This window comes from Morone saxatilis, unplaced genomic scaffold (genome assembly GCF_004916995.1).
Source record: "Morone saxatilis isolate NCDOM2014 unplaced genomic scaffold, NCSU_SB_2.0 Contig7, whole genome shotgun sequence".
NCBI lineage: Eukaryota > Metazoa > Chordata > Actinopteri > Moronidae > Morone > Morone saxatilis.
In genome coordinates, this window is record NW_023340246.1 from 8,675,275 (window position 1) to 8,689,529 (window position 14,255).

The 14,255-nt window shown below is 40.2% G+C and overlaps 2 protein-coding genes across 2 annotated transcripts in view; one reads left to right on the top strand and one right to left on the bottom strand.

Moving 5' to 3' along the window:
- The first annotated feature begins 2,647 nt into the window (after positions 1-2,647).
- Positions 2,648-5,512, top strand: ccn2a (cellular communication network factor 2a). The gene is made up of 5 exons (XM_035678912.1): positions 2,648-2,940; positions 3,155-3,371; positions 3,489-3,740; positions 3,868-4,079; positions 4,194-5,512. The coding sequence occupies exons 1-5, from the start codon at positions 2,878-2,880 to the stop codon at positions 4,488-4,490; spliced, it is 1,041 nt and encodes a 346-aa protein (XP_035534805.1). The 5' UTR covers positions 2,648-2,877; the 3' UTR covers positions 4,491-5,512.
- A 1,702-nt stretch (positions 5,513-7,214) lies between these two features.
- chga (chromogranin A) overlaps positions 7,215-14,255 on the bottom strand; it is a 7,987-nt gene continuing 946 nt past the window's right edge. The window contains exons 3-8 of the mRNA XM_035678909.1: positions 13,699-13,792; positions 11,924-11,992; positions 11,737-11,823; positions 10,350-10,652; positions 9,156-9,574; positions 7,215-8,072 (exon numbers count right to left, since the gene is read on the bottom strand). Of these exons, the coding sequence (XP_035534802.1) occupies positions 7,989-8,072; positions 9,156-9,574; positions 10,350-10,652; positions 11,737-11,823; positions 11,924-11,992; positions 13,699-13,792 (1,056 nt within the window). The 3' untranslated portion in view covers positions 7,215-7,988. The remainder of the gene's footprint in view (positions 8,073-9,155; positions 9,575-10,349; positions 10,653-11,736; positions 11,824-11,923; positions 11,993-13,698; positions 13,793-14,255) is intronic.

A 14,255-nucleotide genomic window follows, 5' to 3' on the forward strand; every position in this document is an offset into this window, starting at 1 on the left:
GACAGCGCACACACACACACACACAGACACACACACTTTCTCTGGTCTGTTTTGAAAGACAGAATACTCCACACACACCACACTTTCACTCATGGCTGTGTTTTTCCTTGCTCAGATGGTCTAACAGGAGTCCCTACTGTACTGAGCCAGCATAGAGAAAGAACATATCCATATTAGGAAAAGAGCAGACGTCCTTATATGGAGAGGCTTCCTCTGTAGTAACAGCCCTGTCTGCTGGCTTCTCCCTCACATTCCTTCAGCTCCAGGTTTCTCTGGGAGTTTTTCATTTCCGATTCGCTGGCTGGAGAAGGAGCAGGGCCGCCTTTCATAAGAGTCTGGCCTGGTGTGTGATCCCCTTTTTCAAAAAAATACACAAACCTCCGTCTAGCCTCTTTCCTGCAATCCTCCACTCTGGGGTTTAATGTAGTAAAATAAGCCTGGCCAGGGACAGGGCACACCTGGTCTTTTTAAGTTTGTCATAGACTAAACCTCATTAGGCAGGTGAGAAGCCAGAGAACATGTAGCCTTTGTTCCCGTAATATCTGCCCCTCATCCCTTCATGGGCTGGGTTGCACTTTCACTGAAGTCGACACAGGATTTTAAATCATGATTTGTCCTGACAAAGACCCAGTGGAGTCAAAACCTTGTGTCAGATGTGAAATAAAATCCCCAACCTTTGTTTTCAACAGAATCCCCTAAAAAATGTCACCTTTTCAGAAAGTAAGAAAAGCAGCCTAATGCTCAAAATCAACAAACATCCATTTCGGGAAGTGCCTTTAACTGAGAACATTAGTCTTTGTCCCTTTTATACCTGCCCTGCATACCTTGGCAGGGCAGCACATTCAGCTCAGGTAACTCAGGAAACAGACCATCAGGATCGTCTTGTTCTATTCAGCAGCAGAAATATACACTTTCTCTAGTAACTACTTGTCACATCTGTTAGGTTGAAAGTTACCTAGAGTGCCATATGACTTCGATCATTTATTTGCATAACAAATAGGGAAATATGGTATGGAAAGTTATTTGATACTGAAATTATTTACAGACTAGCTTGCATTTCTGTAGACTGTTACTTTCCACCAATGCACACTAGGATCAATCAAAGTACATTTATTCAAGTATTGTACTTACCATAAGTACAATTTTTAGATTAGTTTGATTTTAGATACTTGAGTATCTATTTCATTATCATATTTACTTTATACTTCTCTACTATACAGTATGTCAGAGGGAAATATTTTGCTATTATACTATAATGCATTTATTAGTTTCCTTTCAGATTAAGATGATCCAATTACATATATATGTCTATAAAATTGTTTTTTGGAGATCAAAGAGGTTCATTTATATAATATTTCACAATAAGAATAAGATTTGAAAATTAAATCCACTTAATGCACATTTGTGTAGCAGAACTTTTTTCTTTATTCCTTCCCTCAATAATTATCTCACGACCCCCTGGATGTATCCTGTGACACTTTTATGGGACTCGACCCCTAGGTTGGGAACCACTGTATACACAGTAGTTACAAGTAGCTCCACCCTAAATCAGTTACAAGAGTAAAATGGTACTTATGCATTGATGCAACAGCGTTAACGATCTAATAATGTAATATATGTAGATAACAGTCACAAGGACCAATTTTCTTTAGAACGAGTGCTGATTTAGATAGTTTTTATATAATTAATTATTTATATAATTACATTTTAAAATGCAGGATTTTAACTTGTAATGAACCATGTCAGAATACTTCTTCCACCACTGCTACTTTCAAATGAGTCTGTATCCGGTGTATATACTCAAGGTCACAAGGGAATAAGATCCCAACAATGTCTTTATCATACAACAGTATTAGAGTTATTGTTTGAGATTAAAGAAACTGCTTCGTTCATGCATAAGAGATCATAATGTACTCATAATGTGTTTTTAATGGGTAGTGCTCAAAGCTGATGTCAGTGCACAAAAATGCCACTGCAGTGTTACCACACAAGTACAGAAGACTGCAGCAGTTGCCAAGTGTCTGTGCAGGAACGTACACCTTGATAGATAACCAGCTCGAGTAATGACTCAAATGAATTTCCCTTCCCGAACAGCTTGCTGTTAATTTACTAAAGTACGGGCTGTCTGTATGCCTTTGAAGCCAAAGCCGAGGAATGCTGTTGTGGGCTTAAAGTCTTAACCACCCGTTACACATCAGTCAGTTTATTTAATCATTGCGTGTTGGTGCATTTTTATGATATTCTACCTGCTGTTATTTAACTTCTCCTTCTTTCATGTAAAGCTTGTTGTGCCTTCACTTTTAAACTGTGCTATTTTTTTTCTTTTCTTCTTTTTTAAAATTAATATTTATAGGTACCGGCTGTCTGTTTGTGAAGTCAGTCTTCAGGAATTCCCAGTGTGGGGTCCCAGGCCTCTAACCAGACTTAACCTCCCATTCCAGATGAAAGCCGCTCTGAGAGAGACAGTGTTGTTTGGCCGAGCAGCAGAGCCTTGCCTTCAGACAGCAGGAATGTGGGATGTCTGGAGTGGGGGTCAGGAAGCGAGGAAAGAATGCCAAGTATGTCCATGTTTGTCCAGGGCTGGCTCTCCATTCAGCCTCCAGTGACGTGTTTCGAGGGCCAGCGAGTATAAAGGGAGCTCGACTCTGCAGTCAGAACTCAGATCAACTCCTCTACCGAAGCTAAACTATAGCTTTCACCAAGAAAGAAAGAAAGAAAGATTGTGACTGGAGCAGCGGAGAAACTCTACGAGACAAACCAGACAAGAGATCAACTTGATCAGAAAAGGTTTCTCAAGCTCAAACTCTGAAACTAAAGGAAGACTTTATCAACGAGACTTAAGGAAAAACTAGAGTCTATTACTACAAGGAAGAAAAGATGTCTGCTGGAATGAAGAAAATGATTTTGCTGCCTTTCCTGTGCATCATGCTCTCATACATGGTAAGCCGAGAAAACATTAAAAAATACTTCATACTGCTGTTGTTTTAGACTTAGAATTGCTCAGACTTTAAGTGAGCATTGCTGTGTCAAAACATGACATAAGCTCTAACCCTAAAAGACATTGTGTTCTCCATGTGCTGGATGTATAACTATAATACACTTTTATGGAGATGATATTTGACTAAGCATGTGTCTGTGTGTGTCCTGTGCTCAGGCTGCAGGTCAGGAGTGCAGCAGCCAGTGTTCGTGCCCCTCCACTCCCCCTCAGTGCGCCCCAGGAGTGAGCCTTGTGCTGGATGGCTGCGGCTGCTGCAGGGTGTGTGCCAAACAGATGGGGGAGCTCTGCACAGAAAAAGACCTCTGCGACCCACACAAAGGTCTCTACTGTGACTTCGGGGCCCCCATCAACAGACGCATAGGAGTGTGCACAGGTGAGCCACTGAAAATGATTACTTTTCCTTTACAGTGCTTCATTACAAACATCGGCCTTAAATGTCCTTAATGTGTGAACTGAATCGTGACCTTTGCCTTGTTGTTTTCCCTCACAGCTCGAGATGGAGCCACCTGCGTGTTCGGAGGCATGGTGTACAAGAGCGGAGAGACTTTCCAGAGCAGCTGCAAGTACCAGTGTACCTGTCTGGACGGAGCCGTGGGCTGTGTCCCTCTTTGCTCCATGGATGTCCGACTGCCCAGCCCCGACTGCCCCATGCCAAGACGGGTTAAGGTGCCAGGGAAGTGCTGTGAGGAATGGGAGTGCGATTCTCCCTACAGAAACAGCTTTGTTGGCTCTGCTTTGGCTGGTAAGTTAGTCTCCCTTTCTGTATGATAGTTTTTAAGCACATTAAACTGTATTTTCTTTGTTTGTCTTCATACAGAAATAAGACATAATCAGTGTTTCTAATCCAGTGTTTACCCCTGTGTTTACAGCCTACAGAGAGGAGGAGACCTATGGCCCAGATCCCTCCATGATGAGGGAGAACTGCCTGGTTCAGACTACTGAATGGAGCGCATGCTCTAAGACTTGCGGCCTTGGGATCTCCACCAGGGTCACCAATGATAACCGCGAATGCCGGCTGGAGAAACAGACCCGGTTGTGTATGGTGCGACCATGCGAGTCACAGCTGGAGCAGAGCATTAGGGTGAGTTGTTGTTAAACTGCACTGCCTTATGAACTCTCCAGATACAATATCAACAGTTAAATAGCTAAAGAATGCTTAATGAAGTTGTTTTCTATCTTAATTTTCTTCCTACAGAAAGGAAAAAAGTGCATCCGTACTCCCAGACTCTCCAAGCCTATGAAGTTTGAGATCTCTGGCTGCACCACCACCAAGTCCTACAGGCCAAAGTTCTGCGGTGTCTGCCTGGATGGCCGCTGCTGCACTCCCCACAGAACCACCACCCTGCCCATGGAGTTCAAATGCCCCGACGGACAGTTCATGAAGAAGCACATGATGTTCATCAAGTCCTGTGCCTGCCACCACAACTGCCCTGGGGAGAACGACATCTTCGAGTCCATGTATTACAAGAAGATGATGGGAGACATGGCATAAGCCACTCAAGGACAATCACAGCTTATGACTTGAAAACAAACAGAACTCCATCTCATTTTGCAGCTCAATATATATGTTTTTTTGTGTTTTATTTTTTTCATTTTCTCATTGTAAAAGTAGTCCAGACACTTGTCCAAGTGTCTGTGTGTTTTGAATGGCTGGTGCACATCAGCTATATAGACTCAGACAGAGGGTTGCATAGCAGCTCCAAGAGATTCCTGCACTATAACTTCTATTTTTGACAAACCTACTGTCAGGTTTCCGCCCATTCCCCTTGAAATCCCCCTTTTACAGACCCGTCCATTTTACTGTATGCATTTCTATATCTTAACCATGACCTCCTCTCTAAATGAGGTGTCTAATAATTCCCCCCACCCTCCGAGCCCAGACCAGACCTGCAAACTCTAAGCAGCTGTAGATGGAGCACGCAGACCACAGCAGGCCAGTGTTCCCCTGTCCAAACAGGTCTGAATGTGTCCTTGTGTGTTTGCGAGTGTGTGTGTGTTTGTGTCTGTTAGCGCAGGCCTGAATGTCGCCCTTGTCTCTGCGTCTACGCTATTCACTCTACTCACAGAGTAGAGGAAAGGTCAGAGTTTCCGCCTGGCATGTGGATGAGAAAGCGAACAGCGTGCTGAGTTTAGGGTTAGATAAGGAACCCAGTGGGCTTTGCCACGGCACTGAGACAAAAAGAGAAAAAAAAGTTGACTATTACTGATTCAGGTCAGAAGGAAGAAACCAATGATCTATAGGAACAAGTGTCTATTTTGTACAAAAATAGAAGAAAAAGACTGGAAGAATTGTAATTTCATTCCTTTTTTATTGTTGATGTGTAAATTATGTATATATTTGTACAGTTTAAGTTAATTTAAAAGCCAAATTTGTTCTGTGCTTCTAAAATGTATCGATAGTGTATTTTTTGTCAACAGTATTTTTTACTATTTTATTGAGAAGTGTGACAAAAATGTTACATGTTTCACTTTGTAGCTGGAAATAAAATGTTATATTTTTTTATACAAACATGAGTTCTCCAAGTTTTCTGTCTTCAATTTTGATAAATGTGTGGATTGGGATTTCAAAACTGTTCTGTCCTATACTAAAAAATCTATTAAAACATTTTAACAGGCACAACACTCACATGTTAGTTTTTCTGCATAACTAGATCATCATTTGTTCATATTTTGACATCTTAGGGAGTGCAGGTAGCCTATTAATTAATCATGAACACAAATATCCCTCTCTCAGAGCCAGAGTGCAGGAAAGCAACCTCACTCAGTCACTATGCCAGCTCTGCAGCTGAAGTGAATGAAATGGGGAAATGAGTCAAACATGAAGAAGTTTACTGTATGACAAAGCTAGTCAAACAAACTATTTTTGTGATATTTCAGGACTGATCCGCAGCAGTAGGTGTGTATGTGATTTGATTGTTCTATTCCAACCAAAGAAGCGACTCTTGTCAGGCGATAATCTTTTCTGCGTGGGTTTGTTCTTCCACTCACATTTATGTAACATAATTTACTGTACAGGCTTCTTCAGTGAGCAAAGACGTTTTAAACAGGAGTTGATATACAGCAAACAACCACATACATTTACAGAAGTAGTAGCTGTTCACCAAATGACTACTGCTCCATATTGATTGTTAAGCTGCACTGAAAGGGAATATTTGAAATGAAATAAATTATGCATTGTTGCAAAACATTCTTGCTAGTTTTTCTGTACTTTTCAAACGAGACAAGATGGAAACAAGAAGGTAATGTTCCAACGGGAGCAAATCTCCCTTGCTGACAGAACTCACCTTAGGAAGCGAGGACAGTCTAATGTCGCCATCTGGTGCCCTTTTCATTTTGTTGTCATGCATTTTTTATAACATTTGCAGCTTGTTTTGGCACCCATATACATACCTCTTAAATGGAGGAAATTTTCTTAGCCTTGTCTTTTAGTTGTAATAAATCAAACAGCATAATAACATCACTGTTGTGAAGAAATGTCCAATGGTAAACAAAAAAGACAAACCTTCTTCCTTATCTTTGTCACTTTAAATTCAAATTCAAATTCTAAATAGTTGGGATTTGTTTTTGCATTATTTAGCTTATTATGTAGGGAAACCATCACAAATTAAAAATGTTTTCAAGACTCTGTATTTGCATATACTGGTAGTACGTATACAGACATCTCTTAACCGGTTTAAACTGCAGCAGCTATATTTATTTAAGCTGCCAGAGAAAGCAAAACTTTTTTCATCTTCTTCTCCTCCTTTTAATACGCCACACGGTTTCTGATTCAGATCTACTCTGGCTCTTTCCTCTTAATAGTAGCAACTAAAAGAATAATGTAATACTAATGCCAAAAACGAAGGGTTAAAATGTTGTTGTTGAACTGAATATACCGTATAAACAGCTTGTGTGTCAGAGTGATGATTCATGTTCTCAGCTTCTTCGCCCACAAACACAACCAAGTGCAGACTGCATCTACGGTGTGAATTAATGTCTCTTTACAGTGAGAATCTGGGTTCACGATGGACATTGTGAGTAAAAATACAGTATATGAATCTATTATTCTCCACTGAATGAATCTTCACTCCAGTGGTTCACTTGTCTCAACCAGTTTCAGTTATATATATAATTAGGTGCTACGTAATGAAAGTGATGCAAAATCATCAGTTGTACCAGTTAAACAGCTCATTAAGACAACTACACAGTTGTAAATTTGTTAGTATGCTGAGTTTATTGCATTTATTCTCTTATGCAAATATTCATTTATTTTAGAGGCATTAAAAGGATTTACCAAAACATCGATTTCCAGATAAACTCAATTCAGTTAGTTGATTTTTCTTACATAAATTACGTACAGTGCTAAGATTACAATCCAGCCATTAATCTGCTAAAAATGTTCAATTATTGCCTTGGCTTGACTGTATCTATAATAGGTAAGCATCTATGTCTTCTTCTTCTGCTTCTTCTGAAATAAGTAAGTAAGTAAGTAAGTATCCCAGAAATAACTTTGTACATGTATACATGCCTGTACTGTACTACCTCACCTTGTTGGTGTGTGTATACCTGGAGCTGCCTCAACCTCTCACATAAATCAATGGTCAGTGTTAAACTAATTCAAAAAGCAAGAGAGATACATTTGCAGAAAGAGAGATGATTGTCAGAGAAAATGAAGGAAAACAAGCTGTCATCTTTCACTGACAGAAAGATTTTTCTTTAGGAGCCTTGCTGTGTGTTTCACTATGCACAGAACGTGTGCATTTGTATGTTTTTAGTATGCATGTCTAGCTGCAATGTGCGTCTACTGTATGCTAATCTATGTGAGGGACAGAATGTCACAAGGGAGGCTGCAGCAGTGTGGTGCAAGTGGGCATCCTCTGGAAAAATAGCGAAAGATAAAATCTTGTCACATATTCACACGCTCTATCTGAGGAAACCAGGCAGCTGGTAAAGCGGAGGAGTACGAGGAGGCAGAGGAGGTTGCGGTGTCAACTTTTTACCGATCTCTCTCTCAGCCTCGCCGCAGCTCATGGAGTTTCTGGGCAACGTTTTCCAGCTCTGACTCAATGGCTGCCAGGCTCTCAATCTCTGGCTCCTGCAGATATAATGAGAGTGCAACAGGACACTTAGAGTGCAAACAATCATATAGGTGCAAACCTTTTCATGCAGCTCTAAACATATCAGGACACAATTTGCTTCCATGCATTGCAGTTTGGGCTGTTAGCAAGGACACATTACGACCAGAATCGCCTCTTTCTGCTTCACTGTTACAACATACATGTGGCCATTAAGGCTATGACAGCCTGGATAGCTTCCTTTGAACATGCTGCCAAGCAGCAGCTGGGCCATTTTGTATCTCCATGGGATTTGAGCTGTAGGAAGGATTCATTATGTTTTACAGTAAAACACAGAAACCTAACTCTGTTTTGGCCTTGAGCTCAGCACTACAACAAGTAACAGTTAGCCTTGTTGATTTAAGATTAACGCATACAGTCATTATATAAAGGAATAGTTTACATCTTGGGAAATATATTCATTCGCTTTCTTCTGAAGAGTTAGATGAGAGAGAGAGATTGATACCTTTCTGTACGTTAAATATGAAGCCAGCACCAGCAGCTGGTTAGCTTAAAGTAAAGACTGGAAACAGCTGAAATCCCCCAGCACCACCAATACTCCATTATTAACATAATATATCTGGTTTGTTTATTCTGTACAAACATTTAATTGTAAGAAAAACAATAGACCTTTTTCACAGCAACCATTTTGATATGAAATAATAGGGTAATCGAAGACAATGATACTAATTAAGGTTCAGTTCCATTTAGTGAAGCAGAGACTTTCTAAAATGCACAATAGCAGATTATGTTTGACCTGAATGGAATAGAGCCGTAATTAGTATCATTGGTAAGATCATTAATTATAATAATTAATCATTGAAAAAAAGTGGGGGAAGTGGAAGTTTTTGTTTTATAGAGCCATGCTAGCTGTTTCCCCCTATTCCCAGTCTTTATGCTAAGCTAAGCTAACCAGCTGCTGGCTTTAACTTCATATTTACTGTACAGATATAAGAGTGGTATGAATCTTCTCATCTAACTCGCAGCAAATAAACTTATTTGCCCAAATGTCAAACTGCTCTATAATCATCAGCTGCTTGTTGGGAAAAGGATGGACAGCACACCTCTGACTTCCGACTGGCGCTCCCCTCTTCCTCCAGCCCCCTCCTCTCCTCAGGTCCCCTTCTAGCGATCATCTGCAGCTCCTTCTCCTCTGGACTCCTCTGCACGTTTCTTTCCTTCTTCTCCTCCTCCTCTTCCTCAGTGACCTCTTTCGAATGATGCTGCACTTCCTGCTGGCTGTTGAGCTGCTGCGCCTCCTTCTCGAGTGCTTTCTTCTTCAGTGGCAATGCCTTACCCCTCTTGGTCCATCGCTTTAGGCTCTCCCTACTGCCTCTCTTCGCCTCCTCTTCATCGTCCTCTTCCCCCTGTTGCTCCTCTTGTTTATGTGAGAAAAGTGCTGACCTCTTGTCTTTCTCCTCTTCATCAAACTTCTCTTTTGATTTGTTTCTGGGTGCATCTCTCTTTTCACCAGATCCAGCACCTGGAAAATATTTTAAAAAAAAAGAAGAAGAAAGCCCATTCTTTTTTTCTGTTTTGAACCGAGACACCTCCACCAGACTACCGGCAGAATACTCTCCACCATCAGCAAGATTCCACTTCTTGTAATGAAATATTTCGTGCCAGCTGGCAGCTTTGCCCCCAGTACTGCTAGCTGTGCTTTATGGGAATTAACAGCATGGCTGGAGCCATTAGATGACTTGGCTTAAGATCTCTTTTGTAGAATAGGTATGCATATTTCATTTTATTTTGCCATTTTATCTTTTTATCTTTATTAAACTGTTGAAAGGTCTGGAGACAGAAAAAGCTCAATCTTGACTGCAGTCTGGATCTAAAGAAGGATATTATGGTGGATGGTTCCAGCTGTAACTATGCATACCAGATCATTTGAATTCTAGGACATGGAGACATTTAATTATTTCTTTAGCTGTCAGTATGCCAGCCGTGTTGGCCGCGCCCCTATGGGGGGGCTGAAACTCATCATGTAGATGGAAGCACTTCCATCAATCAACCAGTCCTGTGGTGGCAGGAGGTTTTATCTACAAGGCAGTTTGTTTTGTACTTTCCCTATCTTGAGATTCTGCTTTCTGCCTTTGGTCAACTTTATTCCATAATTGAATTTGCTTGGCCATGCTTTATTTCTTTAATAGAAATATATCGAGCTCTAAATTTGAATATGCATGTTTCATTCTGTATATATTGTAGCTAAACTGCAAACACAAGACAGGCATACATAAAGAAAGAAAATATCTACTTGCTTTTCTTATCCTCAATCTTGTTCTCCTCTGAATTTGCTCTCTTCTCTTCATAGTCTTCTTCTTCCTCCTCTCTCTTTTCAGCCTTGCCCTCACTCCACTCGTCCACAGAGACGGGACTTCCTGGCTCCTCATCATTTTCTCTCTTCACTTGCACTTCTTCAACGATGTCACCGTCCTCCTGTGACTCTTCATCTCCCAGTCTTTCATCCTTTTCTTCTTCCCCTTCTCCATTTCCTATCCTCCTCTTCTGAGACAGGATGGATCTTTCACCGGGGCCTCCTAAGGCTTCCAACATGGATCGATCTGAAAACGTGGAGGGGTAGAAATTTAATTTACTAGAAGCCATTGATTTTCCAGAAAACAGCAAGACAGTTTATTACTGAGGTCATTTTGTGTCGCAACTGTCAAATTTCTGTGTTTTCTCTTAATGGACTGGATCAGTATGTCAGATTTTACTTAAATAAATAATTTACTTAATAAATGTGATGCCTAAATGTGTTGCCTTTCCCATTGTCTCACCAGAAACCCTTAAGGACATGTCACGATCCATATATTCTGCTTTTGGTACTTCAAAATTCAACAGAAATGTAGTGCTAATATTAGAACTGAACTAGTGATACTTTGATGGATCAGTCTTTTAGTCATTTTTTTAAATCAAAAGGGCCAAATTTTTTATGCTTCCAGCTTCTTAAGTGTAAATGTTTGCTATTTGTCTCTGTTTTGTATCATTAGTTATTAAATATCATTTGGATTTTCTATTACTCAGACAAAGCAAGCAATCTGAAGACCTCAGCAGTGTAAATTCTGCTGCAGCGACAGTAGTTTGCTTAATCCTTCTTAATCCATTTTCATCTGTTCTTCGTCTAATAGAGCTGGAACAGAATTTATGGAAATCATTTCTGACACATCTTTTGATTAGACACATACGGGTTCAGGCTGGCTGTTGGAGAACATACAGTAAAGTTGGTGGATGCACCTTAGTCAACAGAATTTTTTTCCATTACTGTACTCGCTCTTGCATTGTTACTTGTCCACTGTGTGCTTCACAGGCAGTCTAGCACTGACTTTAAAAAGCCAGGTGTGCTGTCAGGTGGAAGGATCTCGTGTTTGTCCTCATTCTGTCCACAGAAAGCTTCAGCAGAGTTTAAATTCACCTCAGCATATCTCCTATGTTTGTCAGCCCTGCTTTGCTGACAACATAAAATGGGAAATAATGGTAGTGATACATCATTTTGACAGCTGCTGCATTTTAAAAATGTTGATTAGATATTCCTCAGAATGAAACCGAGAGAAATGTTACTGATAAGAAATAACTCATGCAGAAATGCGTGGATATGTCTTTGTTCTGAACATTTTCACACAGATCTGAGCTACTAAAGAAACTTGCCTGCAACATCGTCTGCAGTCTTTGGAGTTTGTGTCGTTAGGTCAGGTGTTCCAGCATCGCTCTGCAGCTGAGCTCTCTCTTGACCACCTTAAAATGAAAATGAGTTATTCAAGATCTCTGTCTATGAATGTAAACAAGCATGTTCAGCACCCAAACAGACGTCAGCTGTGTGTGATCTGTGACTCACCTTGAACAGCAATCTCCTGCAGCTCCTTCAGAAAGTTATGATGTCGGAGGATAGAAACAAGCCTGTCGTCTGCGTAACACACACACACACACACACACACATGAAAAATGCAGGGGAGTGAGTGGTTAAATACCTCAGTCAAGAAAGAAAAGAAGAGACAAAAGGCAATAATGGGCTCCTGCACGAGGTAAAACACAGGTATATGTCTCTCCCCTTCACTTTTTCACAGGAATCAGCAGTTTGCTTCAGTGGTTCGTCAGAGTTAATTGCCCTGAAATTTACTGCTTTCAAAGCAAGAGCACAATTAATCATTTGGCCCACAGAGACTCCCACAGTGAATTACAGCAGCAGTGAGCACTGGACTTTCTGCTGACCCACAAACGGCACTACATACTGTACACAGCAAGCACAAAAATGACAACTACTGTACAGTGCTGTTCTAGTTCTGTGCTCTAATACCAGTCTTTGATCTGTCTTTTTTTTCTCTCCCTTCTTTGACTCTTTTCTCCATCCCTCTGGTGGTGTACAGTTTCCCTCTCTCACAGCTCGGTAACAAACACTCGGTGAGTAATGCTCTGATTGATTTTTTACAACAAGGACAGCATCAAGGTAATACACAGGGTATGTAACTGAATAGTCTTCACTGAGTGCTAGTGACCCCGCCGTATATAACACACCAGGTTTTTACCCATCAGCCTTTGCATCAATCCATTAACCTTATGATGTGGGCATGTTGCTTTTGATAAAAAAACAAAGAGCGCGTATCGGTTCTCTTAGAGAGGCAGTGTTGCTCCAGTGAGGGCTAATGTGTTTTAGTCCTGGTTCTGGTTTCTAGCAGCATGATGAGGATGATGATGATGATGATAATAATGAAAAAAATTTCACATTTAAAATCCATGTTACATAAAAATAATTGCTGTAATGAATCTTTGCTTTGTTGAATCATTTCAATAGAAATGACAGACTGGGATGGGATGCGAAAAAAAACTATTATAGCTGATTCTATCCTCAGATTGAACCTGAACAAAGGAAGTGTGAGAGTGTATAATCAAAACCTGAAACACTGTCTTACTGTACTGTACTTCAGCAGTTTATTTAAGATGTAAGGTCATTGAGGGAAATAAATCAAAGAGAATCGTATCGTCTTTTACTCAGTTTTTTGAATGTAAGAACTCATGCGTCTTTATTGCCTTTATTTTTATGAGTCAAATTATTGATTAAAAATGGCCAAACAAATCCTCAGAAAATTGAGGAGAAACAAGATAAAACAGTAAGCAAGGTGCCAAAAAAAACATGTTTTATTTCATGATTTCATGCTGCAAATACTTTTATGCACTCAACAATATTTTCCCATTTGAGGTACTGTGTAACTTCTTGGTCACAAACAGCATCTGCAACAATAAAGCCTCTTAAGTTGGAAGCCAGTACTACTATATTCTAAAAAATAAATAGGTATGGTTTTGATCGTTTGATTAGATCTGGTAATATTAAATACTAAATAAACACACAGCAGTGCCTATGGTTTGTGTTTAGTACTATTTGGTATCTTTTTGTTGATTTTGTATTTGTATAAAGGCCGATCTAGGGGATAAGGCTATGAAAGCTGTGGTTTGTGGCATTGCTCCATGCTATATTTGTCCATACAAAAATAAATGATGAAATTATTTAAGGCATTAACATCACCCAAATTTATGTTAAAATGATTGAAATTGAGGTATTTGGTCAAAAACACTGTGCGATCAATACCAAGCTGTCGTCCTTTGGGTGGGGCTTACCTGTCTTCAGTGTGACCAAACACTCCTGGCTGACAGGCACAGGGTGGGGCCTTGATAGCACATCTGCCAACGCCTCCACAATGCATTTCATCACCTGCGGACAGAGATGGGGCACAAAATGGCTCAAAGAACTTTGCTATATGATTGATACGGATAATGTAATTGTTTTAATTGTCAGCTTTGGTGAGTGTGTGGTTTTAAACCTAAGATGCCACTGCAATCAGAATGACAAAAAACAGTCAGTCACTAAGAGCATAAATCTACACAGCTTTATAGATTAAAATTCATCTGCCTTTCTCTGGATCAGCATCTCTTGTGCTAACTCAGCCACAAATTCAAAGATATGAAACTCTTAGATGAGAGATCAAAATCATTTCCACTCCCATTGTGCTTTCAATGTCAAGCCAATCCCACACGCCCGCCAGATCTTTGAATGTTACTCAGTCCCATTTCACAACTTTTATCTCTCTTTCACGCATTGTCCACAACTCCCCTTTATAGTTTTATCTCTCCAAACCCAGTTCTCTATCTCTCTATCTCTCTCTATCTCTCTCTCT

Excerpts from the sequence above, each read along its gene's own strand:
- ccn2a (XM_035678912.1), top strand. The coding sequence starts at position 2,878 with ATGTCTGCTGGAATGAAGAAAATGATTTTGCTGCCTTTCCTGTGCATC. Across the intron at positions 2,941-3,154 it reads GCATCATGCTCTCATACATG|GCTGCAGGTCAGGAGTGCAG; the intron begins GTAAGCCGAGAA and ends TCCTGTGCTCAG. Across the intron at positions 4,080-4,193 it reads AGCTGGAGCAGAGCATTAGG|AAAGGAAAAAAGTGCATCCG; the intron begins GTGAGTTGTTGT and ends TTCTTCCTACAG.